General features: G+C 53.8%; 1 protein-coding gene across 15 annotated transcripts; it reads left to right on the top strand.

Annotated features, from left to right (window-relative positions):
• The first annotated feature begins 1,133 nt into the window (after positions 1–1,133).
• TYK2 (tyrosine kinase 2) lies at positions 1,134–27,444 on the top strand. 15 transcript variants are annotated; one of them, XR_004260908.1, is made up of 25 exons: positions 1,134–1,326; positions 1,918–2,081; positions 3,374–3,586; positions 7,275–7,398; positions 7,494–7,641; positions 8,806–8,969; positions 11,550–11,931; positions 12,303–12,500; positions 12,580–12,737; positions 14,402–14,510; positions 14,604–14,796; positions 14,879–14,982; positions 15,104–15,289; positions 15,392–15,479; positions 17,481–17,608; positions 18,739–18,874; positions 18,958–19,112; positions 20,799–20,949; positions 22,461–22,567; positions 22,807–22,999; positions 23,391–23,509; positions 23,934–24,074; positions 24,482–24,599; positions 26,816–26,926; positions 27,010–27,444. XR_004260908.1 is itself a non-coding variant. In XM_032251811.1 (25 exons), the coding sequence occupies exons 3-25, from the start codon at positions 3,394–3,396 to the stop codon at positions 27,142–27,144; spliced, it is 3,573 nt and encodes a 1,190-aa protein (XP_032107702.1). In that variant the 5' UTR covers positions 1,135–1,326; positions 1,918–2,122; positions 3,374–3,393; the 3' UTR covers positions 27,145–27,444. The 15 variants fall into 15 exon arrangements, 14 of the variants coding, with proteins under 14 accessions (XP_032107709.1, XP_032107713.1, XP_032107714.1 ...); XM_032251811.1 differs by having other exon boundaries at positions 1,135–1,326; positions 1,918–2,122; positions 23,934–24,106; XM_032251810.1 differs by having other exon boundaries at positions 1,136–1,326; positions 23,934–24,106.

Consider the following 27,444-nt stretch of genomic DNA (forward strand, 5'->3'; position numbering starts at 1 on the left):
GAAAAGAAAAGAAAGAAACTTTCCATGAAACTTCAGGCTGCAATAAGGACTCTGAAGAAAATACAGCAGAGCCCAGGAGGTCAAGTTGCCCGGGCTCAAGCAATCCTCCCACCTCAGCCTCTGGAGTAGCTGGGACTACAGGCACATGCCACCATGCCAAACTTTTTTTTTTTTTTGAGACGGAGTCTCACTCTGTAGCCTAAGCTGGAGTGCAGTGGCACGATCTCGGCTCACTGCAACCTCCACCTCCCGGGCTCAAGTGATTCTTGTGCCTCAGCCTCAGATTAACTTTTCTATTTTGTGTAGAGACAAGGTCTTGCTATATTGCCCAGGTTGGTCTCCAACTGGACTCAGACTATCCTCCTGCCTCAGCTTTCTAAAGTGCTAGGATTATAGGGATGAGTCACTGCGCCCAGCGAGGCCAAGTCTCTATCAGCATTCTCTATCAGCATTTTCTTTCTTTTCTTTTTTTTTGAGATACAGCGGGGATTTGTACTCACATCGGGTGGGTTGTCCAAGCTGCTACCCTGACCGCTAGGGAGCTTTAGAGGGCAGGGCTGCAGGTGATCAGGAAGAGGACAGGAGCAGGTGGGCCAGGAAAGCCTCTCAGGAGTGAAGGAGGGGGAATTCCAGTCAGCAAGGTGGAGTCGGCCAGGTAGAAACGACGGAAGGGAGATGGGACGGGATGGAACGGGGAAGCCACAGGGCAGGGCGTCGGAGGGTTGAATGGTGGCCGCTACAGCCTTGAACGCCGAGGTGAGGACATGTACCTGTGCCCTACGGTCAGAACCGTACACGTCTGACCCAATTCCACAGGGGGAACTCCAGGATCCCGCCGTGTTGCCCACACATTTCGCTCTCCAGCCCGTCCCTCGCAGGCCCCTCCCACGTCTCCGTTCACCGCGTAACAGCCAATAGCAGAAGCGAAAGCGCATCCGGGTGCCGAAACAGCCAATCGTGGCTGAGCGACGAGTGAGCCCGAGAACCAATCAGAGCGCCGCAGCCATGGCCCCAAAAAAAAAAAAAAAAAAAAAAAAACTTCCAATGGTGACTGCGGGGGGGAGAACAGGGCAGCTGCCAATGGGCGTGCGCGTTTCAGGCGGCCAATGGGAGGAGGCGTCTCGGTGGGCAACAAGTAGAGGCTGCCCGCGGGGGCGGGGCGGAGTCCGGGTTCGTGCCTGGGTGCCACCGGAAGTGTTAGTGTCGACGCGAGCGCGGAAGGGGCGCGGCCTGAGGTCCGCAGGAAGGAGACGCGGAGACTGGCAGCGCTTGACAGACTGAACTTGGATGGGAGCAACTGGTGCCTCGGGACTGCTCCAATGCCCGGTGGGTGCACATCCCAGTTCCTGCCCCTGCTGGCCGGGTTTAGAGGTTTTGGCGGGAGGATGTGAGGGATGCAGCCTTCCCAGTTGCAAACCTCACCCCGACCCCGTTTTCAAAGCTGGGTCCAGTGGAGATGAGCAAGGAGGAAGTAGGCTCCCGAAAAGCCACATCCCCAGGATCTCACCTGAAACATGAATAGGTATTAATGGCAAAAGTTAGTTAGGCGCTTACCGTGTACCAGACACTTTCTCTGCCTCCTCGCGTTGAATCCTCCCGGCAACCCTTTGAGGTAGAGACTGTTACACGCCCATTTTCCAGAGGAGGGTGCAGTCAGCAACATGGGTAGAACTGACAGGCCCTCCACTTCTATACTGGCGCCCTCAGGAGGCTCAGGCGCTGGATTGCGGGGATGGAGCGGGACATAAATTCTCCTAGGCTTGAGGGAATCAACAGGGACTGGGGTCACTCATGGGGGTACATGTGGGGGACGAGAATTGTGGCCTGAAAGAGAAAGGCCATCACCACGATGAAACGATTGACGATGTTATTGTTGTTTTAGTCACATTTGTTATTTTTGTGTGTGCCTGTACCAAGGTCTGCGCTGAATGTGGAGTATGTGGAACCACATTGAAACATCACAACCGTCTTTTGATGGCAGAACCCTGAGGACCTCCCTTTTCCAGATGGGGAAACTGAGGCCCAGAATCGCTAAGTGGTTTGCTTGAGTTGACACAGGGAGCTCCAGGACTCGCCCTCAGGTCTGTTTGACCACAGCTGCCTGTCTGGTTGTTTTGGGGAAGTGTGTTAAGAGTAGATTTTTATAGCCGGGCGCTGTGGCTCTCGCCTGTAATCTCAGCACTTTGGGAGGCCGAGGCAGGTGGATCACGAGGTCAAGAGATCGAGACCATCCTGGTCAACATGGTGAAACCCCGTCTCTACTAAAAATACAAAACGTTAGCTGGGCATGGTGGCATGTGCCTGTAATCCCAGCTACTCAGGAGGTTGAGGCAGGAGAATTGCCTGAACCCAGGAGGCAGAGGTTGCGGTGAGCCGAGATCGCGCCATTGCCCTCCAGCCTGGGTAACAAGAGTGAAACTCCGTCTCAAAAAAAAAAAAGAGTAGATTTTTATTTTACTTTTTATTCATTTTTATTATTTATTTATGTATTTATATTTTTAGAGATAGGGTCTTACTTTGTCACCCAGGCTGGAATGTAGTGGTGTGATCACTATTCACTGCAGCCTCCAACTCCTAGTCTCAGGAGACCCTACCACCTTGGCCCCCTGAGTAGCTTGAATACAAGTGTGTGCCACCACACCTGGCTAAATTTTAAAAATTTCTTGTAGAGGCTGGGCATCGTGGTTCACGCCTAGAATCCCAGGACTTTGGGAGGCCAAGGTGGGCGGATCACTTGAGGTCAGAGATTGAAGACCAGCCTGGCCAACATGGCAAAACCCCATCTCTATTAAAAATACAAAAATTAGCTGGGCATAGTGGTGAATGCCTGTAATCCCAGCTACTTGGGAGGCTGAGGCAGGAGAATTGCTTGGACCTGGGAGGTGGAAGTTTCGAGCCGAGATTGCCCCATTGCACTCCAGCCTGGGCAACAAGAGCAAAACTCCGTCTCAAAAAAACAAACAAACAAAACTTCTTGTAGAAACAGGGTCTTGCTATATGGCCTAGGCTGGTCTCCAGCCCCGGGGCTGAAATGATCCTTCTGACTCAACTTCCCAAAGTCCTGGGATTACAGGCGGGAGCCACTGAACCTGGCTAGAGCAGATTTTTATATCAGTGTCAATTTGTGGAAAGAGGGGAGGGGTCAGTGTTATTGTTGATGAGAGATCTACTAGGTGGGGATGCATACCCCAACCCCGTCCAACAAATGTGGAAACCGAGGCTCAGAGAGGGAATCAGGTCCTTAATGTCACACCAAGATGGGAGCCCAGGATCTTCCCCTCAGGCCTCAGCTGGGGTGGGTGGAAGGTTGAGGCGCTAATGGTGAGGGGCCTCTGGGCTGAGAGTTGAGAGCTGATAGATGTCCTCTTTCTAGCCAAGCCACCTGCCGGGAACATGCCTCTGCACCATCGGGGAACGGCCAGGGGCAGCAAGCCTATTGGGGATGGAGCCCAGCCCATGGCTACCATGGGAGGCCTGAAGGTGCTTCTGCACTGGGCTGGTCGAGGCGGCGGGGAGCCCTGGGTCACCTTCAGCGAGTCATCGCTGACAGCTGAGGAAGTCTGCATTCACATCGCACATAAACTCGGTGAGTCTGGGGCACTGGCACCATGAGGACGCATGGGCGTCCAGGCAGCAGCTGGGCCCTATCCATCCATCTGTCCACCCACCCACCCAGCCACCCATCCATCCATCCATCTATCCATCCGTCCATCTATCCATCCATCCATCCACCCCCTCACCCATCCACCCACCCACCCATCTATCCCCCCATCCATCCATCCATCCATCCATCCACCCATGTACCCATGTAACCATCCACCCACCCACCCACCCACCCATCCATCCATCCATCCATCCACGCACCCACATACCCAGCCACCCACCCATCTATCCATCCATCCACCCATCCATCCATCCCCCCACCTACCCACCCATCCACCCATCCATCCATCCCCCCACCCACCCACCCATCCACATACCCAGCCACCCAGCCACCCATCCATCCATCCATCCACCTACATACCCACCTACTCCACCCACCCCACCCATCCACCCACCCATCCATCCATCCACCTACATACCCACCCACTCCTCCACCAAGTACCCATCCATCCACCCATGTACCCACCCACTCCTTCACCCAAGCACCCATCCATCCATCCACCCACATACCCACCCACTCCTCCACCAAGCACCCATCCATCCATCCACCCACATACCCACTCCACCCAAGCACCCATCCATCCATCCACTCACGTACTCACCCACTCCTCCACCCAAGCACCCATTCATCCATCCACCCACGTACCCACCCACTCCTCCACCCAAGCACCTATCCATCCATCCACCCATGTACCCATCCATCCATCCATCCACCCACCCACCCATTCACACATCTACCCATTCATTCATACATCTACCCACCCCACAACCATCCATCCATCTACCCACTCACCCATCCACCCACCCATCCATCCATCCATCCATTCATCTACCTATGCGCCCATCAACCCATTTACCCGTGCACCCACCCACTCCTCCACCCACGCACCCATTTATCCATCCACCCATCCACTCATTCATCCATCCATCCATGCACCCATTCATACAGCGAACGTTTTGTGAGCATCTACTGTGTGGCAGCTGCAAATCACTGCCTTTGTAGAGCTGAAATTTTAGGAAGATAGCAAGAAATATAATAAATCAGAAAACTTGTCCAGGTGCAGTAGCTGACACCTGTAATCCCAGCACTTGAGGAGGCCCAGGCAGGAGGATTGCTTGAGACCAGTAGTTGGAGACCAGCCTGGGCAACATAGGGAGACCTAGCTCAACAAAATAATTTTAGAAATTAGCCAGGCGTGGTGGTGCATGTCTGTAGTCCCAGCTACTTGAGAGGCTGAGGCAAGAGGATCGCTTGAGGCCAGGAGTTCAAGCCTGCAATGAGCTATGGTTGCATCACTGCATCCCAGCCTGGGGGACAGAGTGAGACCCTGTGTCATTAAAAAAAAAGTCTGTAGTCTGCAGTCGATGTATTTGGAAGTGCAATTTCCTCTGCTGGAGAAGACCTTTCCTCCCTTCCTCCCTCCCTCCCTTCCTTCCTTCTTTCCTCCCTTCCTTCCTTCCTCTCTCCCTCCCTCCCTCCTTCCTTTCTTCCCTTTCCCTTTCCCTTTCCCTTCTCTTCCCCTTTCTTTCTTTTCTTCTTTTCTTTTCTTTCTTTCTTGACGGAGTCTTGCTCTGTCATCCAGGCTGGAGTGCAGTAGTGTAATCTCAGCTCTCTGCAATGTCCATGTCCAAGGTTCCAGTGATTCTCCTGCCTCGGCCACCTGAGTAGCTGGGATTACAGGCGCACACCACCATGCCAGTTAGTTTTGTTTTGTTTTTTTTGAGATGGAGTCTTGCTCTGTCTCCAGGCTAGAGGCTGGAGTGCATTGGCGTGATCTCAGCTTACTGCAACCTTCGCCTCCCGGGTTCAAGTGATTCTCCTGCCTCAGCCTCCTGAGTAGCTGGGACTATAGGCAGGCACCACCATGCCCAGCTAATTTTTGTATTTTTAGTAGAGATGGGGTTTCACCATGTTGGCCAGAATGGTCTTGATCTCTTGACTTCATGATCCTCCTGCCTCAGGCTCTCAAAGTGCTGGTATTACAGTCATGAGCCACTGTGCCCAGCCCTTAGTTTTTGTATTTTTAGTAGAGATGGAGTTTTGCCATGTTGGCCAGACGTGTCTTGAACTCCTGAACTCAAGTGATCCACCTGCCTCAGCCTCCCAAAGTGCTGGTATTACAGGCATGAGCCACCATGCCCAGCCAAGGGAAGGCCTTTCTAAGGTGACTTTGGTGACACATACCTTCCTCCAGAAACTCCTTTTACCTCCCCCATTCCCAGCTTTCCATGACTGGATGGGGGCACTGCAGTAAATTTCTATACCACCTCCTACTTCCCCATCCATAGCTGAGTCTTTTTTTCATTTTCTTTTTTCTTTTGCAGATGCAAAGTCTCTCTCTGTTGCCCAGGCTGAAGTGCAGTGGTGCTGTCATGGTGCACTGCAGCCTCTACCTGCTAGGCTCAAGTGATTCTTCTGCCTCAGCCTCCCGAATAGCTGAGACTACAGGCACAGGTCACCACACCTGGCTAATTTTTATATTTTCTGTGATTCGATGTTTCTTTAGGGCCGGAGTTCAGGGAGATGCCAGGTAATTCCAGCAGTTTGTAGTGTTATGTTGGTCCAGCTAAGAAAAGTTTTGATGCAGAAATAAACCCCCCAAATCTTAAGACAATCAAGGTTTACCTAAAATCGGCCAAGCACGGTGGCTCATGCCTGTAATTCCAGCACTTTGGGAGGCTAAGGCGGGCAGATCACCTGAGGTCAGGCGTTTATGACCCGCCTGGCCAACATGGCAAAACCTCATCTCTTCTAAAAATACGAAAATCAGCCAGTGGTGGCAAGCACCTGTAATTCCAGCTGCTTGGGAGGCTGAGACAGGAGAATCACTTGAACCCAGAAGGTAGTGAGCCAAGATCAAGCCACTGCACTCCAGTCTGGGCAACAGAGCAAGACTTGATCTCAAAAAAAAAAAAAAAAAAAAAAAGGTGGCCGGGTGCCGTGACTCACACCTGTAATCCCAGCACTTTGGGAGGCCAAGGCAGGCAGATCACGAGGTCAGGAGTTTGAGACCAGCCTGACCAACATGGTAAAATTCTGTCTCTACTGAAAATACAAAAAAGTAGCTGGGCATGGTGGCACATGCCTTTAATCCCAGCTACTCAGGAGGCTGAGGCAAGAGAATCGCTTGAACCCAGGAGGCACAGGTTGCAGTGAGCCAATATCGCACCACTGCACTCTAGCCTGGGTGACAGAACGAGACTGCATCAAGAGAAAAAAAAGGTTTACCTAAAATTAAGTGCAGGTTGGATGGTTTACCTCTATCTTATAGCTTCACCACCTGTCACAAGAAGCCTTCAGCATACCTCAGGTGGTGAAGGTGGCAAGAGGATTTATTTCCAGGCTTGGAAATGTGCCCATCCCTTTGACCAGAAACCAGTGCAATGGCCCCACCCTAGCTGCAAGGGAGGCTGGGAAATGTAGTCCTCCTGTGAGCCACAGCATGGTCAGCATATGCACTGCCCTCTCCCCAGGGGCAACATGAGACTGAAGTTGCAGGCGGGGGAGGGGGCCTCAGAGGGAGTGTGAAGGCAGACATTGGGTCTGGGGGATCTTCGGGCTGACGGTAGCACATGACATGACTCCTGACCTTGTTTCTTCCCTGATCCAGGTATCACTCCTCCCTGTTTCAATCTCTTTGCCCTCTTCGATGCCCAGGCCCAAGTCTGGTTGCCCCCAAACCACATCCTAGAGATCCCCAGAGACGCAGGTCTGATGCTGTATTTCCGCATGAGGTGGGTGGAGACCCCTTTGCAAAGCTCATCCCCTCCTGTGGTGGAGCTGGTCTGACTCTGTGCTAAGCCCCAGCTGTGTCCCTCCCTTTCTGCAGGTTTTATTTCCGGAATTGGCATGGCATGAATCCTCAGGAGCCAGCTGTGTACCGCTGTGGGCCCCCAGGAGCTGAGGCATCCTCAGATCAGACAGCACAGGGGATGCAACTCCTGGACCCAGCCTCATTTGAATACCTCTTTGAGCAGGTATGAGCAGGGCTTGGGGAAGGACCATTTGTGGGAGACTTAGGGGCAGTTGAGGAGCCCCCACTTCTTTCTCTGGTTCAGTATAGTTAATAGGTTTCAACTCATGCCATCTGGGTATTTTTTTTTTTTTTTTGAAATGGAGTTTTGCTCTGTCCCTCAGGCTGGAGTGCAGCGGTGTGATTTCAGTTCACTGCAACCTCCAACTCCCAGGTTGAAGTGATTCGCCCACCTCAGCCTCCTCACCTGAGTTGCTGGCATTACAGGTGCCTGCCACCACACCCGGCTAATTTTTGTATTTTTAGTAGAGACAGCGTTTCACCATTTTGGCCACGCTGGTCTCTAACTCCTGACCTCAGGTGATCCACCTGCCTCGGCCTCCCAAAGTGCTGGGATTACAGGCATGAGCCACCATCCCTGGCTCAGGTTGAAGGGGAAAAAGTGCTGTGATTGATTAGTGATGTCTGCCAGGGCACAAGATTGAGAAGAGGAGGGTTGTATGCTGTGTATTTGGCCTTTCTAGGAAATGCTAGTCTCTCCTCAAGGTAATGAGATGCAGGAAATTAGGGTTCCCTGGCTAGAGCAAGCTTGTCCATCTCATTGCCTGCATGGTGCATGCTGCCCAGGATGGCTTTGAATGTGGCCCAATACAAATTCCTAAACTATCTTAAAATATTATGAGATTTTGCTGAAAAAATTTTTTTTGAGACTGAGTTTTGGTCTTGTTGCCCAGGCTGGAGTGCAGTGTCACGATCTCAGCTCACTGCAACCTCTGCCTCTTGGGTTCAAGTGATTCTCCTGCCTCAGCCTCCTGAGTAGCTGGGATTAAAGGCATGTGCCACCATGCTCGGCTAATTTTGTATTTTTAGTAGAGGCGGGGTTTCTCCATGTTGGTCAGGCTGGTCTCAAACTCCTGACCTCAGGTGATATACCTGCTGCAGCCTCCCAAAGTTCTGGGATTACACATGTGAGCCACCATGCCTGGCCTGCGATTTTTTTTTTTTTTTTTTTAAAGCTCATCAGCTGTCATTAGTGTTGGTGTATTTTATGTGTGGCCCAAGAGAATTCTTTCAGTATGGTCCAGGGAAGCCCAAAGATCGGATACTTCTGGGCTAGAGCGTGAACGAATTCTCAAACCTCCCTTTCTGCTCAATTTCCCATTCCCAGGGCAAGTATGAGTTTGTGAATGACGTGGCATCACTGTGGGAGCTGTCGAGCGAGGAGGAGATCCACCACTTTAAGAATGAGAGCCTGGGCATGGCCTTTCTGCACCTCTGTCACCTCGCTCTCCACCACGGCGTCCCCCTGGAGGAGGTGGCCAAGAAGACCAGGTGTCTGGGAATGGGGTGGGGATGCTGTGTAGGCAGGAGGAAGTGCCCCAAGCATCTGGGATCCAGGGTAAACTTCACATATTGTCATGCCTCTACTTTTTTTTTTTGAGCCAGAATCTCGCTCTGTCTCCCAGGCTGGAGTGCAGTGGTGCGATCTCAGCTCACTGCAACCTCGACCTGGGTTGAAGAGATTCTCCTGCCTCAGCCTCCCCAGTAGCTGGGATTACAGGCCGCTGCCACCTTGCCTGGCTAATTTTTGTATTAGTAGAGATGGGGTTTCACCATGTTGACCAGGCTGGTCTCACACTCCTGACCTTGTGATCCTCCCGCCTCAGCCTCCCACAGTGCTAGGATTACAGGCGTGAGCCACCGTGCCTGTCCAAAAAACATATTTTTCCCATCATTCTGAAGGGTTAGGACTGTGTCAGTGAAATCCAGGGTATGGGGAAGCCCGGAGGTGGTGGCCTGCCTAGCCTGTACATCAGAGTGCTTCCCGGGGAGGTGATTTCCTTTAGAAGAACTCCACTTGACTTTGCAACACCTTCTCAGCAGAGGGAACAGTGTCATACAAAGACCCTGGGGCAGAAGGCAGCAGAGGCCTCTTTCCAGGGGAAGTGAATGTGGAATTTATTTTATTTTTTATTTTTATGTATGTATCTATTTTTCTGAGACAGAGTCTTGCCCTGTCACCAGGCTGGAATACAGTGGCGCAACACTGGCTCACTGCAACCTCCGCCTCCTGGGTTCAAGTGATTCTCCTGCCTCAGCCTCCTGAGTAGCTGGGAATACAGGCGCACGCCACCATGCCCAGCTAATTTTTGTATTTTTAGTTGAGTAAGGGTTTCACCATTTTGGCCAGGATGGTCTCGATCTCTTGACCTAGTGATCTGCCTGCCTCGGCCTCCCAAAGTGCTGGGATTACGGGCATGATCCACCGCACCCGTCCCTCTGTATTTATTTATTGATTTATTTTTTCCGAAATGGAGTTTCGTGCCTGCTTCCCAGGCTGGAGTGCAATGGTGCAATCTTGGCTTACACAGCCTTTGCCTCCCAGGTTCAGGCGATTTTCCTGCCTCAGTCTCCTGAGTAGCTGGATTACAGGCATATGCCACCACACCCAGCTATTTTTGTATTTTTAGTAGAGATGGGATTTCTCCATGTTGGTCTCAAACTCCCAACCTCAGGTGATCCACCCGCCTCAGTGGTGCTGGGATTACAGGCATGAGCCACCTCACCCAGCCGTATTTATTTGTTTATTTGTTGAGATGGAGTTTCTGTTCTTGTTGCCCAGGCTGGAGTGCATTGGTGCAATCTCTACTCACTGCAACCTCCACCTCCCGGGTTCAAGAGAGTCTCCTGCCTTAGCCTCCCAAGTGGCTGGGATTATAGGCTCCCGACTAAGTTTCGTGTTTTTAGTAGAGACAGGTTTCACCATGTTGACCAGGCTAGTCTTGAACTCCTGACCTCAAACGATCCACCTGCCTGGGCCTCCCAAGTGCTGGGATTACAGGCGTGAGCCACCGTTCCAGGCCCTGAATGTGGAATTTGATTGCCTGAGTGCAGGAGTCGGCCAGGCATGTGTAGGGATCTTATTCCTGGGCTTTTCCAAGGCAAGCCTTGGAAAGTCTGGATGTGGGAGCAAGGAGCAATTGGAACCCCAAGCTTTAGAGTCCCTCTGGGCAAGGGGTGACAGAGAGGCTTGGAAGTAGAAATTGAGTTGGGGAAAGCTGGGATCTAGGTACACTATCCTGGCCGTCAGCTGCAGGCAGGTCATGGGGTGAAGGAGATGGACTGGGGAGGGCAGAGGGCAGGACTTTGTGAGAAGCACAGACCTATGCCTCTTGGTGTTTTTTTGTTTGTTTTGAGATGAGGTCTCATTCTGTTGCCCAGGCTGGCATGCAGTGCTACAGTCTCAACTCACTGCAACCTCCACCTCTCAGGTTCAAGTGATCCTCTGGCCTCAGCCTCCTGAGTAGCTGAGACTACAGGCACGTACTATGCCCAGCTAATTTGTAAATTTTTTTGGAGAAAGGGTCTTGCTATGTTGCCCAGGCTAGTCTTGAACTCCTGGCCTCAAGCGATCCTCCCTCCTTAGCCTCCCAAAGTGCTGGGATTACAGATGTGAGCCACCACATCCGGTCTCTTTTCCTCTTTTTTTTTTTTTTTTTGAGACAGGGTCTCACTCTGTTGCCCAGGCTAGAGTGTAATAGTGTGATCATAGCTCAGGGCAGCCTTGAGTACCTGGGTTCAAGCTGTCCTCCTGCCTCAGCCTCCTGAATAGCTGTGATTATAGACAGGCATGTACCACCAACTTGGCTAATTAGTTTTTAAACGTATTTTTGTAGAGATAGGGTCGTGGCATGTTTTTCAGGCTGGTCTCGAACTCTTGGCCTCAAGCGATCCTTCTGCCTTGGCCTCCCAAGTAGCCGAGACTACAGGCTATGTTACCACACCTGGCTGGTGTGCCTGTTTTCTAGATGAGGCAGCTGAGGCTCAGAGAGGTTAAGCCACTTGCCCTGTGTCACCCAGCTGGGCCTGCAACCCAGGTCCCTGACTGGCTCCTCCCTGTGGTCCCCCCAGCTTCAAGGACTGCATCCCGCGCTCCTTCCGTCAGCAGATCCAGCAGCACAACGCCCTGACCCGGCTGCGCCTTCGGAACGTCTTCCGCAGGTTCCTGCGGGACTTCCAGCCGGGCCGCTTGTCCCAGCAAATGGTCATGGTCAAATACCTGGCCACACTCGAGCGGCTGGCACCCCGCTTTGGCACAGAGCGTATGCCCGTGTGCCACCTGAGGCTGCTGGCCCAGGCTGAGGGGGAGCCCTGCTACATACGGGACAGTGGGGAGGCCCCTACAGACCCTGGCCCTGAGTCTGCTGCTGGGCCCCCCACCCACGAGGTGCTGGTGACAGGCACTGGTGGCATCCAGTGGTGGCCAGTACAGGAGGAGGTGAGCAAGGAGGAGGTGAGCCAGGTGCCTCTTCTGTCCTGGGGGTCCAGGTTGGGCTGGGGTGGGGGTCTCTGCTCCCAACATGGCTCTGGGGTATCTGTCCATTGGGGTTAGTTTCTTGGAGAGGGTCTTCCATCTGCTTGCCACCTGGGGACCTGAATTCTGGGGTCTGCACCTCCAGGGAACCCCTTTGTCTGGGGACTGGCACCTGGTGTGAGGGAGTCACGATTCTGCCCTCTGCCCTCCCTGAGGGTTAGGCTTCCAGCATGTGTATGTTTCGGGGGTGGGTCCCCATCCCACCTGTGACACTTGGACTTGTGAGGTCAACCTAGGGTGGTGCCTGGGCCCTTTGTCTCCATCCTCTGCCCCACTTGCTGGGTGTCCAGGGTTCTATCAGGGGCAGTGGCAGGAATCTGCAAGCCAGCCTGTCTGGGAAGAAAGCCAAAGCTCACGAGGCAATCGCCCAGCCAGCGGACAAGCCGAGGGAGCTGCCTCGGGTCTACTTCTGTGACTTCCGGGACATCACCCACGTGGTGCTGAAAGAGCGCCGTGTTAGCATCCACCGGCAGGACAACAAGTGCCTGGTGAGGCCCAGGGTGGGGGCCGGGCTAGGGGCCAGCATAGCCTTTGAGGACGCCTGCCTGATGCGCCCCTGGCCGGCAGGAGCTGAGCCTGCCTTCTCGGGCTATGGCGCTGTCCTTCGTGTCACTGGTGGACGGCTATTTCCGCCTGACAGCCGACTCCAGCCACTACCTGTGCCATGAGGTGGCTCCCCCACGGCTGGTGATGAGCATCCAGGACGGGATCCACGGACCCCTACTGTGAGTGCTGGGTGGGGGGCTGAAGGGGGCACCACCAAGGCTGCCAACTAGACTGTGAGCCCTAGGGGCTGTGCAGAGTGTGTGTGTTGGGGGGGGGGTGCATGTCTTATTTTTCTTTTTTGTCACCCAGGCTGGAGTGCAGTGGCACAATCTCTGTTCACCGCAGCCTCCATCTTCCAGGTTTAAGCAATTCTCCGGTCTCAGCCTCTTGAGTAGCTGGGACTACAGGTGCCTGCCACCACACCCAGCTAATTTTTTTCTCTTTTTCTTTACTTTCTTTTTTTTTTGAGACGGAGTTTCACTCTTGTTGCTCAGGCTAGAGTACAGTGGCGTGATCTCAGTGCACTGCAACCTCTGCCTCCCAGGTTCAAGCAATTCTCCTGCCTCAGCCTCCCAAAGAGCTGGGATTACAGGCATGAGCCACCATGCCCAGCTAATTTTTTATTTTTAGTAGAGATGGGGTTTCACCGTATTGGCCAGACTGGTCTCAAACTCCTGACCTTGTGATCTGCCCACTTCAGCCTCCCAAAGTGCTGGGATTACAGGCGTGAGCCACCACGCCTAGCGAGGTTCAGGCACCACATCTGTGTGTCAGCCACTGCACATGTAGGCATCTGGGCCCATATAGCCATGACACCTGCTAGTGCATGTTTGTGTCACCTTTGCATCTGGATGCCCAGGCCCCCGTGTGGCCCTGTCACACCGGGCAGCATCTGTGATTGTTGTCCTTCACATGTGTGACTGGCTAGCCATCATGTGTCACCCTTGTGAGTGGTGGTGGCCATGGTTGGGTGTGTGCCCATCCAGCTCCTGATGGCTGTTTCTTATCTTAAAGTGTGTGTCACCTTGTCAGGGTGTCAAGTACAAGAGCAGAGATAGGCTGGGTGTGGTGGCTTATGCCTATAATCCTAGTATTTTGGGAGTCCAAGGTGGGAGAATCACTTGAGCCCAGGAATTCAAGAGCAGCCTGGGCAACATAACAAGGCCTTGTAACTACTGAAAGTATAAAAATTAACCGGGCGCACCTGTAATCCCAGCTCCTCAGGAGGCTGAGGTAGGAGAATTGCTTAAGCCTGGGAAGTCCAGGCTGAAGTGAGCTGAGATCACGCCACTGCACTCCAGCTTGGGCAACAGAGCAAGACCCTGTCTCAGAAAAAAAAAAAAAAAAAGAGAGCAGGTAGCCGGGCACGGTAGCTCACGCCTGTAATCCCAGCACTTTGGGAGGCTGAGGCAGGCGGATCATTTGAGGTCAGGAGTTTGAGAGTGGCTAACATGGTGAGACCCCCTCTCTACTAAAAATTTAAAAATTAGCTGGGCATGGTGGCAGGCGCCTGTAATCCCAGCTACTCGGGAGGCTGAGGCAAGAGAATCTCTTGAACCCAGGAGGCAGAGGTTGCAGTGAGCCGAGATTGCGCCATTGCACTCCAGCCTAGGTGACAGAGTGAGACTGTCTCAAAAAGAAGAGTGGCTATGAGCCGAGATTGCGCCATTGCACTCCAGCCTGGGTGACAGAGTGAGACTCTGTCTCAAAAAGAGTGGCTGTGTCTGACAATTATCCTAGGTGTGTATGTGCCCTCTAAGCAGGTAATGAGTATCATTGTTCCCGGGTGTGGGTTCAGCAGTGGCCCCAGGTGGCCTGATGGTCCCTCTGGACCCCCCTCCAGGGAGCCATTTGTGCAGGCCAAACTGCGGCCCGAGGATGGCCTGTACCTTATTCACTGGAGCACCAGCCACCCCTATCGCCTGATCCTCACGGTGGCCCAGCGTAGCCAGGTAGGCCCAGGGCGGGGGTCCAGGGCTGGGGCTGGTCACGCTCCCATGCCTGGAGCCCTGCTCACTGCTTCCACCTCTGCCACCTCCTGCCAGGCACCAGATGGCACGCAGTGCTTGCAGCTCCGGAAGTTCCCCATTGAGCAGCAGGCTGGGGCCTTCATGCTGGAGGGCTGGGGCCGGTCCTTCTCTAGCGTTCGGGAACTTGGGGCTGCTTTGCGGGGCTGCTCACTGAAAGCGGGAGATGACTGCTTCTCTCTGCGTCGCTGTTGCCTGCCCCAACCGGGAGGTATGACGATGGGGGGACCTCTGGGTGGGGTGTGGCATCCCTTTCCCAGCCCAGCCCTCCATGACTTCACACCTGCCCCCAGAAACCTCCAACCTCATCATCATGCGGGGGGCTCTGGCCAGCACCAGGCCACTCAACCTCAGCCAGCTCAGCTTCCACCGGGTCGACCAGAAGGAGATCACCCAGGTGGGGGCAGGGAAGGGGCTGGGGCAAGGGCAGGGCCCCTGGGGATGTGGGTGCTGGGGGCCCTGAGAGATCAGCTGCCAACTGTTACCACAACCGTGTTCTGTGCCACATGGTCCCGCAGCTGTCCCACTTGGGCCAGGGCACAAGGACCAATGTGTATGAGGGCCGCCTGCGAGTGGAGGGCAGTGGGGGCCCTGAGGAGGGCAAGATGGACGACGAGGTCCCCCTCAGGCCCGGCAGGGACTGTGGGCAGGAGCTGCGAGTGGTCCTCAAAGTGCTGGATCCTAGTCACCATGACATTGCCCTGGTGAGTGGCCAGGGCCAGGCCTGGGTGTGTCTGTGGAGGAGGTGGCCAGTTGGGATGGGAGGAATCAGCTTTGCACCCACCTGACCTGCTTGGTCCCCACAGGCCTTCTATGAGACAGCCAGCCTCATGAGCCAGGTCTCCCACGTGCACCTGGCCTTCGTGCATGGCATCTGTGTGCGCGGCCCTGAAAGTGAGTGGGTCCCGCCATACTCACCCTCCTCGGCAGGCCACCCCCCACTTATATCCACTCCCTGATCTGTACCCCAACCCTCGACCTATACCCCAAACGATGCCTATTTCTCAATTCTCACCTATACTCTGATCCCGGGCTACACCTTGACCTTCAACCTAGACCCCAACCCCTGACGATATTCTAGCCCATAACTTACATCCCAACACCTCGACCCTCATCTGCCCTCAGTCTCAACCCACTCCCTGATTCCCAACTATATTCCCATTTCCATCTATCTCCCAAACAACCTCTACAATCCAGCCTCCATCTGCCCCCGGCCCCATCAGCACGATGGCCCCAGCCAGACTCCAACACTGATGTGTCCTGATCCTCCCGGGCCTCAGCCTCTGCACATCTAACTCTGCCTAACCCCACCTCTTCCTTTCCTCTGCTGGTAGCTCAAAACTCCCAGTATAGGCTGGGTGCAGTGGCTCACACCTGTAATCTCAGCATTTTGGGAGGCTGAGGTGGGAGGATTGGTTAAACCCAGGAGTTTAAGACCAGCCTGGGTAACATGGCCAGACGCTGTTTTTTTTTTTTTTTTAAGATGGGATTTCACCATGTTGGTCAGGCTGGTCTTGAACTCCGGACCTCAGGTGATCCGCCCGCCTTGGCCTCCAAAGTGCTTGGATTACAGGTGTGAGCCACCGCGCCCAACCAGCCAGATACTGTCTTTACAAAAAAATTTAAAAATTAGGGCCAAGCATGGTGACATGTGCCTGTAGTCCTAGCTACTTGGGAGGCTGAAATGGGAAGATTGCGTGAGCCCAGGAGTTCAAGGCTGCAGTGAGCCATAATTGCACCACTGCACTCAAAAATAATAATAGTAATAAATAAAAAATAATAAAGCCCCATACAGAACAACCCTAGACTCACCCATCCCTTAACCCCGTGTGTGTATGCGTCTCCCTCAGCTTCCCCCAGACCCTGGCCGACACCCTGACCCATATTCCCCTGACTACCCTGACTGCATCACTTATACCCCAACCTCAAGCCCCCAGCCTCTGCTTATCCATGCCCATCCCCCCATTGCTAGTTGCTCACTTTCTAGGCTCACCTTTATTTCTTTTATTGTGAGATGGGGTCTCCTTCTGTTGCCCAGGCTGCAATGCGGTGGTGCCATCTTGGCTCACTGAAGCCTTGACCTCTTGGCTCAAGCAATCCTCCTACCTCAGCCTCTTGAGCACCTGGGATCACAGGCATGTGCTACCACACCGAGCTGATTTTTAAAAAAAATTTTTAAATGGGGTCTCACTATGTTGCCTAGGCTGGTCACTCCTGGGCTCAAGGGATATTCCTGCCTCAGCCTCCCAAAGTGACGGGATTACAGGTGTGAGCCACTGTACCCTGCCACCTTTATCTCTCTCTCTTTTCTTTTTTTTTTTGGAGACAAAGTCTCACACTGTCTCTTTCACCCAAGCTGGAGTATAATGCGTGATCTCGGCTCACTGCAACCTCTGCCTCCCAGGTTCAAGCGGTTTTTCTGCCTCAGCCTCCTGAGTAGCTCAGATTACAGGTGTGTGCCACCATGCCCAGCTAATTTTTTTGTATTTTTTTTTTTTTAGTAGAGATTGGGTTTCATCATGTTGGCCTTGGCCAGGCTGCTCTTGAACTCCTGACCTCAGGTGATCCTCCTGCCTCGGCCTCCCAAAGTGGTGGGATTACAGGTGTGAGCCACCGTGCCCGGCCCACCTTTCTGTCTTGAACTTTGACTTCCTCCTTGCCTCACCCTACCTGGACCCCAGTGCCCTCATCCTCCACTGCCTGTGCTGCATTCTGCATTTCTCCTCTCCCCAAACTCACTTTCAACCCAGAACTCCACCCACACCTCTGCCCTGACACCTCCACAACCATATGCACCCAGCCACATGCCAGTCCCTCCCTGGCCCCTCCCCCCAGCCCCCACCATCCAGAGGGCAGGAGCAGGCAGGTCGTCCCAGAGCAGCTGTGTCTTTGCAGATATCATGGTGACAGAGTACGTGGAGCACGGGCCCCTGGACGTGTGGCTGCGGAGGGAGCGGGGCTGTGTGCCCATGGCTTGGAAGATGGTGGTGGCCCAGCAGCTGGCCAGCGCCCTGAGCTATCTGGTGTGTGGCCTGTGTGCTGGGCCTGGGTTGTTCAGGGAGGGCTAGGAGCCCAGGAGTTTGAGACCAGCCCAGGAAACATGCCGAGACCCCATCTTTAAAAAATAAATAAATATGGTGCTGAAGGAATTAAAGAAAATTTTAAAAAGATATTTAAAATTTATTTTTAAAAAGAAAAAAAAAAAAGAATTAAAGAGAAAAAATAAATATCCAGGCATGGTGGCTGACTCCTGTAATCCCAGCAGTTTGGGAGGCTAAGGTGGGCGATCACCTGAGGTCGAGAGTTTGAGACCTGCCTGGCCAATATGGTGAAACCCTGTCTCTACTAAAAATACGGAAAAATGGCTGGGCACAGTGGCTAACGCCTGTAATAATCCCAGCACTTTGGAAGGCCAAGGCGGGCAAATCACCTGAGGTTGGTAGTTCAAGACCAGCCTGGCCAGCATAGAGAAACCCCATCTCTACTAAAAATACAAAAATAAGGCGGGCGTGATGGTGCATGCCTGTAATCCCAGCTATTTGGGAGGCTGAGGCAGGAGAATTGCTTGAACCTGGGAGGTGGAGGTTGCGGTGAGCTGAGATCGTACCATTGCACTCCAGCCTGGGCAACAAGAGTGAAACTCTGTCTCAAAACAAACCATACACACACACATGCACAGCAAAATTAGCTGATGTGGTAACTTGCATCTGTAGGCCCAATTACTCAGGAGGCTGAGGTGGGAGGATCGCTTGAGCCCGGGAAGTTGTGGCTGTAGTGAGCTATGATCACACCACTGTACTCCAGCCTGGGCAGCAGCATAGCAAGACCCCATCTCCACCAGAAGTTTAAGAATTAGCCAGCCGTGGTAGTGTGCACCTGCAATTCTAGCTACTTGGGGGGCTTGAGGCCAGGAGTTTGAGGCTGTAGTGAGCTATGTTCTTGCCACCATACTGCAGCCTGGGAGACAGAATGAGACCCTGTTTCAAAAAGAAAAAAATAATGCCCCCCCCAAAACAAAACAAAACAAAACAAAAAGAAACCCAGTGATGGTCACAGTTGTCCTTTTCACATTGGCCGTCCCTATTGGGGCCAGGTTTGGGGTTGGCATCTGTGTCCCTCCTGATGGCCTCGCGCCCCGTCCTGCCCATCCCAGGAGAACAAGAACCTGGTTCACGGTAATGTGTGTGGCCGGAACATCCTGCTGGCACGCCTGGGGCTGGAGGAGGGCACAAGCCCCTTCATCAAGCTGAGTGATCCCGGCGTGGGCCTGGGTGCCCTCTCCAGGGAGGGTGAGTACTTGAGGGGACCTGGGCACAGTGGGGGCTTCCCCTGTTCCTTTCACCCTTGGTGACTTCTGACCTCGGGCCCCCAGAGCGTGTGGAACGGATCCCCTGGATGGCCCCCGAGTGCTTGCCAGGCGGGCCCAACAGCCTAGGCACCGCCACAGACAAGTGGGGCTTTGGTGCCACCCTCCTCGAGATCTGCTTTGATGGAGAGGCCCCCCTCCAGAGCCGCAGCCCCTCCGAGGTATGTCTAGGGAACCCCTGGGCCCTCCCCACAAAGGGGGCCCCTCCAAAGATTCCAGAGGACAGAATCAGAGCTCAGAGCTGCCTCCCCTCTGGCTGCGTGACTTTAAGTCTCTCTGGGCTATCTGCAGGCAGTCCACTTGGGGTTCACTGCCGTCCTTTTTTTTTTTTTTTTTTGAGACGGAGTTTCACTCATGTTACCCAGGCTGGAGTGCAATGGCGCAATCTCGGCTCACCGCGACCTCCGCCTTCTGGGTTCAGGCAATTCTCCTGCCTCAGCCTCCTGAGTAGCTGGGATTACAAGCACGCACCACCATGCCCAGCTAATTTTTTGTATTTTTAGTAGAGACGGGGTTTCACCATGTTGACCAGGATGGTCTCGATCTCTTGACCTCGTGATCCACCCGCCTCGGCCTCCCAAAGTGCTGGGATTACAGGCTTGAGCCACCGCGCCCGACCTCCCTTTTTTTTTTTTTGAGATGAAGTCTCCCTCTGTTGCCCAGGCAATTTCAGCTCACTGCAACTTCCGCCTCCCGGTTTCAAGTAATTCTGCCTTAGCCTCCCAAGTAGCTGGGACTACAGGCGTTCGCCACCATGCCTGGCTAATTTTTGTATTTTTAGTAGAGATGGGGTTTCACCATGTTGGCCAGGCTGGTCTCAAACTCCTGACCTCAGGTGATCTGCCCGCCTCGGCCTCCCAAAGTGTTGGGATTATAGGCGTGAGCCATTGTGCCCGGTCAGTCCCAGCCTTTTTGGGTCCTTGTGGAAGTCACTTGTACCTGGCACACAGAAGGCAAGTAAGAGACTTGGCTTCAGTTTTAGGCAGAGTGACCAGGGCAGTGATGGGAGATACCCAGGCTGCAGAGAGGGGAAGAGGAACGGAGGATGTACCCTAGCATTGGGGTCAGATAAGGCTTCCCAGAGGAGGTTTATGTGTTGTTTTTGTTTTTGTTTTTTTGAGACGGAGTCTCACTCTGTCCCCCAGGTAGAGTGCAGTGTCATGGTCTCTGCTCACTACAACCTCCACCTCCCAGGTTCAAGCAATTCTCCTGCCTTAGCATTCCGAGTAGCTGGGATTGTAGGCACCCACCATCATGCACAGCTAATTTTTTGTATTTTTAGTAAAGACAGGTTTCCCCAGGGTCCCAGCACTGGGATGGATCTCAGTGCGGGGCTGCAGCCGGGTGCACAGCTAAATGTTGACCAGGCTGGTCTCAAACTCCTGACCTTGAGTGATCCGCCCTCCTCGGCCTCCCAAAGTGCTGGGATTACAGGCGTGAACTGCTGCGCCCGGCCCTGGAGGAGGTTTTATCTAAATGTAAAATTATGCCAACGAGCCTGGCTAGGAAGCACAAGGCAGAGTGCATGTGCTGTGCAAAGGCTGAGGCTTTGGTGTATTGAGGAGCTGTGGTCCATAGGAGGGGGGCGGAAGGGAACCCCAGACGGGAGGCTGACTGTGACACTCCAGTGCCGCATCATCACCGGACCTGGTTCCCAGTTCTGGCTCTGCAGCTGTGAGCACATCCCATTTTGCAGAGCCTCAGTTGCCTCATCTGTAAAATGAGACTGTGACAAGAGAGGGCACCTGGCCAGTCCAGCCCTGCAGCTCTGGGGCTTGACTCTGCCTCTTGGGGAAGGACGGGGGCGAGGGAAGGATGTTGACTCCTCGGGGTCTCTTCCCCAACAGAAAGAGCGTTTCTACCAGAGGCAGCACCGGCTGCCCCAGCCCTCCTGCCCAGAGCTGGCCACACTCACTGGCCAGTGTCTCACCTATGAGCCAACCCAGAGGCCGTCATTCCGCACCATCCTGCGTGACCTCACCCGGCTGCAACCCCACAGTGAGTTCCATCCCAGCGCTGGGACCCTGGGGAAGCGGGACAGAGCTTGGATCCCTGCTCTATTTCCACAGTACCTGCGAGGTCTCTGCACTGTATTTCAGGGTGTGTGCCAGTTTCTTGTGGTGGCGTTCACAAGTGTACCCTGCCTGGCTGCCCTGAGCTCTCCCTAATGTATTTATTTGTTTATTGTAAGGAAATCTTGTTCTGTCGCCCAGGCTGGAGCACAGTGGTGCTATCTTGGCTCATTGTAATTTCCACCTCCTAGGTTCAAGCTATCCTCCCACCTTAGCCTCCCAAGTAGCTGGGATTACAAGCATGTGCCACCATGCCTAGCTAATTTTTTGTATTTTTAGTAGAAGTTGGGTTTTGCCATGTTGACCAGGCTGGTCTCAAAGTCTTTTTTTTTTTTCCTGAGATGGAGTTTTGCTCTTGTTGCCCAGGCTGGAGTGCAATGGTACAATCTTGGCTCACTGCAACCTCTGCCTTCTGGGTTCAAGCAATTCTCCTGCCGCAGCCTCTTGAGTAGCTGGGATTACAGGCACATGCCACCATATCTGGCTAATTTTTGTATTTTTAGTAGAGATGGGGTTCCGCCACGTTGACCAGGCTAGTCTTAAACTCCTGACCTTGTGCACCACCCACCTTGGCTTCCCAAAGTGCTGGGATTATAGGCGTGAGCCACTATGCCTGGCTTCCTTAATGTTTTGTTTGGGGAGAGATACAACTTCTTTGGATTAATTAGAGAATTAGACCATTGCGGTTTTTTCTTTTTAAAAAATTTTTGTATTGTTTTCTTAAAAAAATTAATATGGTATTTTCAACTGGCCATATCCCATTTTTGTGTTTTTTGCTTTAAAGACTAGGTCTTGCTGTGTTGCCCAGGCAGGAGTGTGGTGGCTATTCACAGGCATGATCATGGCTCACTGCAGCCTGGAACTCCTGGGCTCTAGGGATCCTCCCGCCTGGGTCTCCCAAAGTACTGGGATTACAGGGGTGAGCCACCATGCCTGGCCAGTTTTCCCCTTTTCTGTTTGAAACATCTGTGTCCTCTATCCAATCTCAGAACATCCAGATGTCAGGTTTGTTTTTTATTTTTAAGAGACAGTCTCTCTCTGTGGCCCAGGCTCACTGCAGCCTCAAACTCCTAGGCTCAAATGATCCTCCTACCTCAGCCTCCAAAGTAGCTGGGACCACAGGCACATGCCACCACACTGGGGTAATTTTTTTTAAGCTTTTTTTTTTTTTTTCAGAGATGGGGTTTTGCCGTGTTCTTCAGGCTGGTCTTTAACTCCTGGGCTTAAACGATCCTTCCACCTCGGCCTCCCAAACAGGTGTCAGTTTTCATGCAGCCAACTCTGCATCATTTTGGCCAGAAAGTGGACTCTTTTAGCTGTTGCTGAAAAAGTCTTCTTACCTCTGGGATCAGAGGCTGGGGTAGCTGTGGCCAGCTTTGTGACTCCCAAGTGTGGGCCTGCTGGGAAAGGGTGGGGGTCAGGCCTTACCCCCCGCAGCTCTTCCAGGTCTTGCTGATGTCTTGACTGTGAACCTGGACTCACCTGCGTCAGACCCTACTGTTTTCCACAAGCGCTATTTGAAAAAGATCCGAGATCTGGGAGAGGTGAGGCAAGGGCCTGGGCTGCCTGCCTGGTAGGGGAGGAGTTTGGGGATTGAGGATAAACTCCTACCTAAGGTGACTCTCAGGAGATCTAGGTGCCAAGGAGTCTTAAGAACTTGGAGTAGTTTGAGCCTGGGGTATTCCAAATGGATCTGCCTGGAGGAGTGGCCTGGGAAATCGTGGGTTTGGGAGGGGTGCCGGGATTGGTGAGGTGGAGCTGATCCTCGTGGGCGCCCGACCAGGGCCACTTTGGTAAGGTCAGCTTGTACTGCTACGATCCGACCAACGACGGCACTGGCGAGATGGTGGCGGTGAAAGCCCTCAAGGCAGACTGCGGCCCACAGCACCGCTCAGGCTGGAAGCAGGAGATTGACATTCTGCGCACGCTCTACCACGAGCACATCGTCAAGTACAAGGGCTGCTGCGAGGACCAAGGTGGGCGGGACCCGGCGAGCCCCAGAGACCCGAGGGGCATGGTTACAGCGTGGGTGTGGCGTTGTGGCCGGGGCCATCTGGCCCAACCAATTTGAGCCTCAACCTCAAGCTGCTGGACGCGGTTCTTGGCAGCTGGGTGGGCATGGCCAGGCTGCCTCCTTCCCTTCTGGGGGGCGCTACCTGCTGGGGCCAGGATGGGTGGGAGCCACTAGCAGCTCCCTTAAGTTAGAATGGGGTGGTGGATGGGTCCATCCCATCTGAGGAATGGGTCTAGTGTGCGTGGGTCTTGGCCCTCGCTCCCGACCTTGGAGGGCCACTGCTGGGCTCAGGGTAGGTGGTCCCCGGCCCTCCCTCTATCGTCCCCCACCGGGGCCGCCCCTCTCTGCGGCAGGCGAGAAGTCGGTGCAGCTGGTCATGGAGTACGTGCCACTGGGCAGCCTCCGAGACTACTTGCCCCGGCACAGCGTCGGGCTGGCCCAGCTACTGCTCTTCGCCCAGCAGATCTGCGAGGTGTGTCGGCCCCGCCCCTGCTTTTGGAGCTTGCCCTTTCCTCTTCAGCCTGGGCTGGCCTGAGCTGTCTTGTCCCGTCTGCTCTCACGCCCCGCCCCTGCTCATTTGTCCAGGCCCACTTGTCCTTGCACTGACCTCCCAATTGGCCGGCTCACTTGGCCACACCCCTCCCAAGGGACCACGCGCGGCAGGCTGTGCCCCTCCCAACTCGCCCTCCAACCCAGCGTTGCTCTTCAACCCCGCCCCTGCTTTCTGGCTCAGATTCCTTTTGCTTGGTGCCTCCTGCTATCCGGCCCTCTATAGCGGCCGGGTCGCCACAGGCCTGACCTGACTGTCCCCCAGCCATCCGGGCTGCTCAGGTCCTGCCACCGCCCCCGGCCGAACCCCGCCTCATTGAAACTCACAAGCCCCGCCCCGCCCCCAGGGCATGGCCTATCTGCACGCGCAGCACTACATCCACCGAGACCTAGCCGCGCGCAACGTGCTGCTGGACAACGACAGGCTGGTCAAGATCGGGGACTTTGGCCTAGCCAAGGCCGTGCCCGAAGGCCACGAGTACTACCGTGTGCGCGAGGATGGGGACAGCCCCGTGTTCTGGTGACCAGTAGGGGTGCAGTGTGAGGGGGTGTTGAGGTCACTTGGAACAAGCAGGGTGGAGTAGAAGGATGCTGGGTCTCATGACAGGGCGTGGTCCCAGTGAAGTGGGGCGGGGCTTAGTCGTGCGGGGCGGGGCCTATGGTTGCAAGGAGCGGGGCATAGAGTGCGGCTTGGCTTGGTGGGCGGGGTTAAACCGGCCTAGCCTATAAGCGCCTCACCCCGCTCAGGTTGCGCTGTTAAGGGTGGGTGCCACCTGAGCACGGAAAGATCCTTGAGCCCCAGGTGAGGGCTTCAGCTTGCTGTGATCCCCTAAACCCTCAGTGCAGCACATCCTCAGTACAGCCTCCCCAGGCCTAAGTGTCCTTCTCCCCCTAGGTATGCGCCAGAGTGCCTGAAGGAGTATAAATTCTACTATGCGTCCGATGTCTGGTCCTTCGGGGTTACCCTGTATGAGCTGCTGACGCACTGTGCCTCCAGCCAGAGCCCACCCACGGTGAGAGCCAGGCCCGCAGCCTCACCTGGAGTTTGCTAGAGGAACTAGAAAGGCATGCAGTTTCCCTAGTCCATAGCAAGTGTTAAAAAACAAAACAACAAAAAAAACGGTGGGCGCGGTGGCTCACGCCTGTAATCCTAGCACTTTGGGAGGCCAAGGTGGGCAGATCACTTGAGGTCAAGAGTTCGAGACCTGCCTGACCAACATGGTGAAACCCTGTCTTTATTAAAAATACAAAAATTAGGCTGATGCCTTTTTCGGCCTCAGCCCGCCCACACCTGGGTGAATTAAAAATATATATAATACAAAAATTAGCTGGGCGTAGTGGCGGGCGCCTGTAATCCCAGCCACTCGGGAGGCTGAGGCAGGATAATTATTTGAACTCGGGAGGCGGAGGTTGCAGTGATTCTCCTGCCTCAGCCTCCTGAGTAGCTGGGATTACAGGCATGTGCCACCACACTCGGCTAATGTTTGTATTTTCAGTAGAGATGAAGTTTCACCATATTGACCAGGATGGTCTCGATTTCCTGACCTCGTGATCCGCCTGCCTCGGCCTCCCAAAGAGCTGGGATTACAGGCCCGAGCCACCGCACCCAGCTTTTTTGTTTGTTTTTGAGACGGAGTCTCGCTCTGTTGCCCAGGCTGGAGAGCAGTGGTGTGATCTCTGCTCACTGCAATTTCCACCTCCCGAGTGCAATTCTCGTGCCTCAGCCTCCTAAGACCTCGTATCTTAAAAAAAAAAAAATCAGCTGGTCATGATGGTGGGTACCTGTAATCCCAACTACTCGGGAGGCTGAGGTAGGAGAATTGCTTAAACCTAGGAGGCGGAGATTGTAATGAGCCGAGATTGTGCCACTGCACTCCAGCCTGAGCAACAGAGCGAGACTCCGTCTCAAAAAACAACAACAAAAAACACCTGGTGTGCTGGCTCACACCTGTAATCGCAGCACTTTGGGAGGCTGAGGTGGGCGGATCATCTGAGATCAGGAGTTAAAGACCAGCCGGGCAAACATGGTGAAACCCTGTCTGTACAAAAAAAATACAAAATATACAGTGGCTGCACAGGGGGGACTCCTGCTCCCTAACCCAGGAGGAAACCAAGAGGGGGAAGTCAGTCTCACCCACACACTGTGCCTTACTCCTGTCTAGAGACCCCACCTCTGTGAACCTATTTTTCTTCCACGGCCATTGTGGCGGGTGCCTGTAATCTCAGCTACTCAGGAAGCTGAGGCAGGGAGAATTGCTTGAAACCAGGAGTTGGAGGTTGCAATGAGCAGAGATCCTGCCACTGCACTCCAGCCTGGGTGACAGAGCAAGACTGTGTCTCAAGAAAAAAAAAAAAAAATTCTGGATGATAAGAACAGCCTGCTCTGAGGCTTAATAACAGCAAACACCTGATTCAGGCTTGCTCTATAACTATTACTTCAACGTTCACAGTTGTCCCAGGTGGCAGATGTTATCCTGTTTTAGGGATGAGAAAACTGAGGCCCAGAGAAGTAAACTCAAATTCAAAGTCACAGGGCCGAAAAGTGTAGGAGGGGGGATTAGAATCCATGCAGTCAATTTTGTGAAGTTGCATAGTGATATATATATATATTTTTTGAGATGAAGTTTCGCACTTGTTGCCCAGGCTGGAGTGTAATGGTACAATCTCAGCTCACCACAACCTCTGCCTCCCAGGTTCCAGCAATTATTTTGCCTCAGCCGCCCCAGTAGCTGGGATTAAAGGCATGCAACACTATACCTGGCTAATTCTGTATTTTTAGTAAAGATGGGGTTTCTCCATTTGGTCAGCCTGGTCTCTAACTCCGGACCTTAGGTGATCCACCCACTTTGGCCTCCCAAAGTGCTGGGATTACAGGCATGAGCCACCACACCTGACTTTTTTTTTTGAGACGGAGTTTTGCACTTGTTGCCCAGGCTGGAGTGAAATGGTGCAGTATCGGCTCACTACAACCTCCACTTCCCAGGTTCAAGTGATTCTCTTGCCTCAGCTTCCCAAGTAGCTGGGATTACAGTGCCTGCCACCATACCCAGCTACTTTTTGTATTTTTAGTAGAGATAGGCTTTCACCATATTGGCCAGGCTGGTCTCGAACTCCTGACCTCAGGTGATCCACCTGCCTCAGCCTCCCAAAGTCCTGGGATTACAGGCATGAGCCACCTTGCCTGGCCTTCATTGCCTCTTGAAAAGAGCTTGTCTTGTTTCTACCGTAGAAATTCCTTGAGCTCATAGGCATCACCCAGGGTCAGGTGACAGTGCTGAGACTCACCGAGTTGCTGGAACGAGGGGAGAGGCTGCCACGCCCCGACAAATGTCCCTGTGAGGTGAGACTTCCTTTGTTTTTCACTGTCCCTGCCATCCTGCTGTGGAGAGGGCAACCCCCACCTGCTCTGGTTTTTCCTTCCAGGTCTATAACCTCATGAAGAACTGCTGGGAGACGGAGGCATCCTTCCGCCCAACCTTCCAGAACCTCATACCCATCCTGAAGACAGTCCACGAGAAGTACCAAGCCCAGGCCCCTTCGGTGTTCAGCGTGTGCTGAGTCACAGTGGCAGCCCTGCCTGGGAGGATTGGGCCAGGCAGCGGCCGCAGAGGGGGCTTCCTGCTCCTTACCCCAGGAGGAAGCCAGGAGGGCGAAGTCATCACCCACACCCTGTGCCACACTCCTTTCTGGAGACCCCACCTCTGTGAACCGACTTTTCTTCCATGGCCGTAAGCCTAACCATGATCTTGAGGGACCCAAGATGTGTGGGGCACTAATCCAGCCCCTGAATCCCCAGCTCCTAAACTTGAGCCCACCATTTCCAACGTCTGGTAATAAACTCCTATTTCTTCTGCTGGA

The sequence above is a fragment of the Sapajus apella genome, unplaced genomic scaffold, assembly GCF_009761245.1.
Source record: "Sapajus apella isolate SASKATOON/1434 unplaced genomic scaffold, GSC_monkey_1.0 scaffold77, whole genome shotgun sequence".
NCBI classification, from domain to species: Eukaryota; Metazoa; Chordata; class Mammalia; order Primates; family Cebidae; genus Sapajus; species Sapajus apella.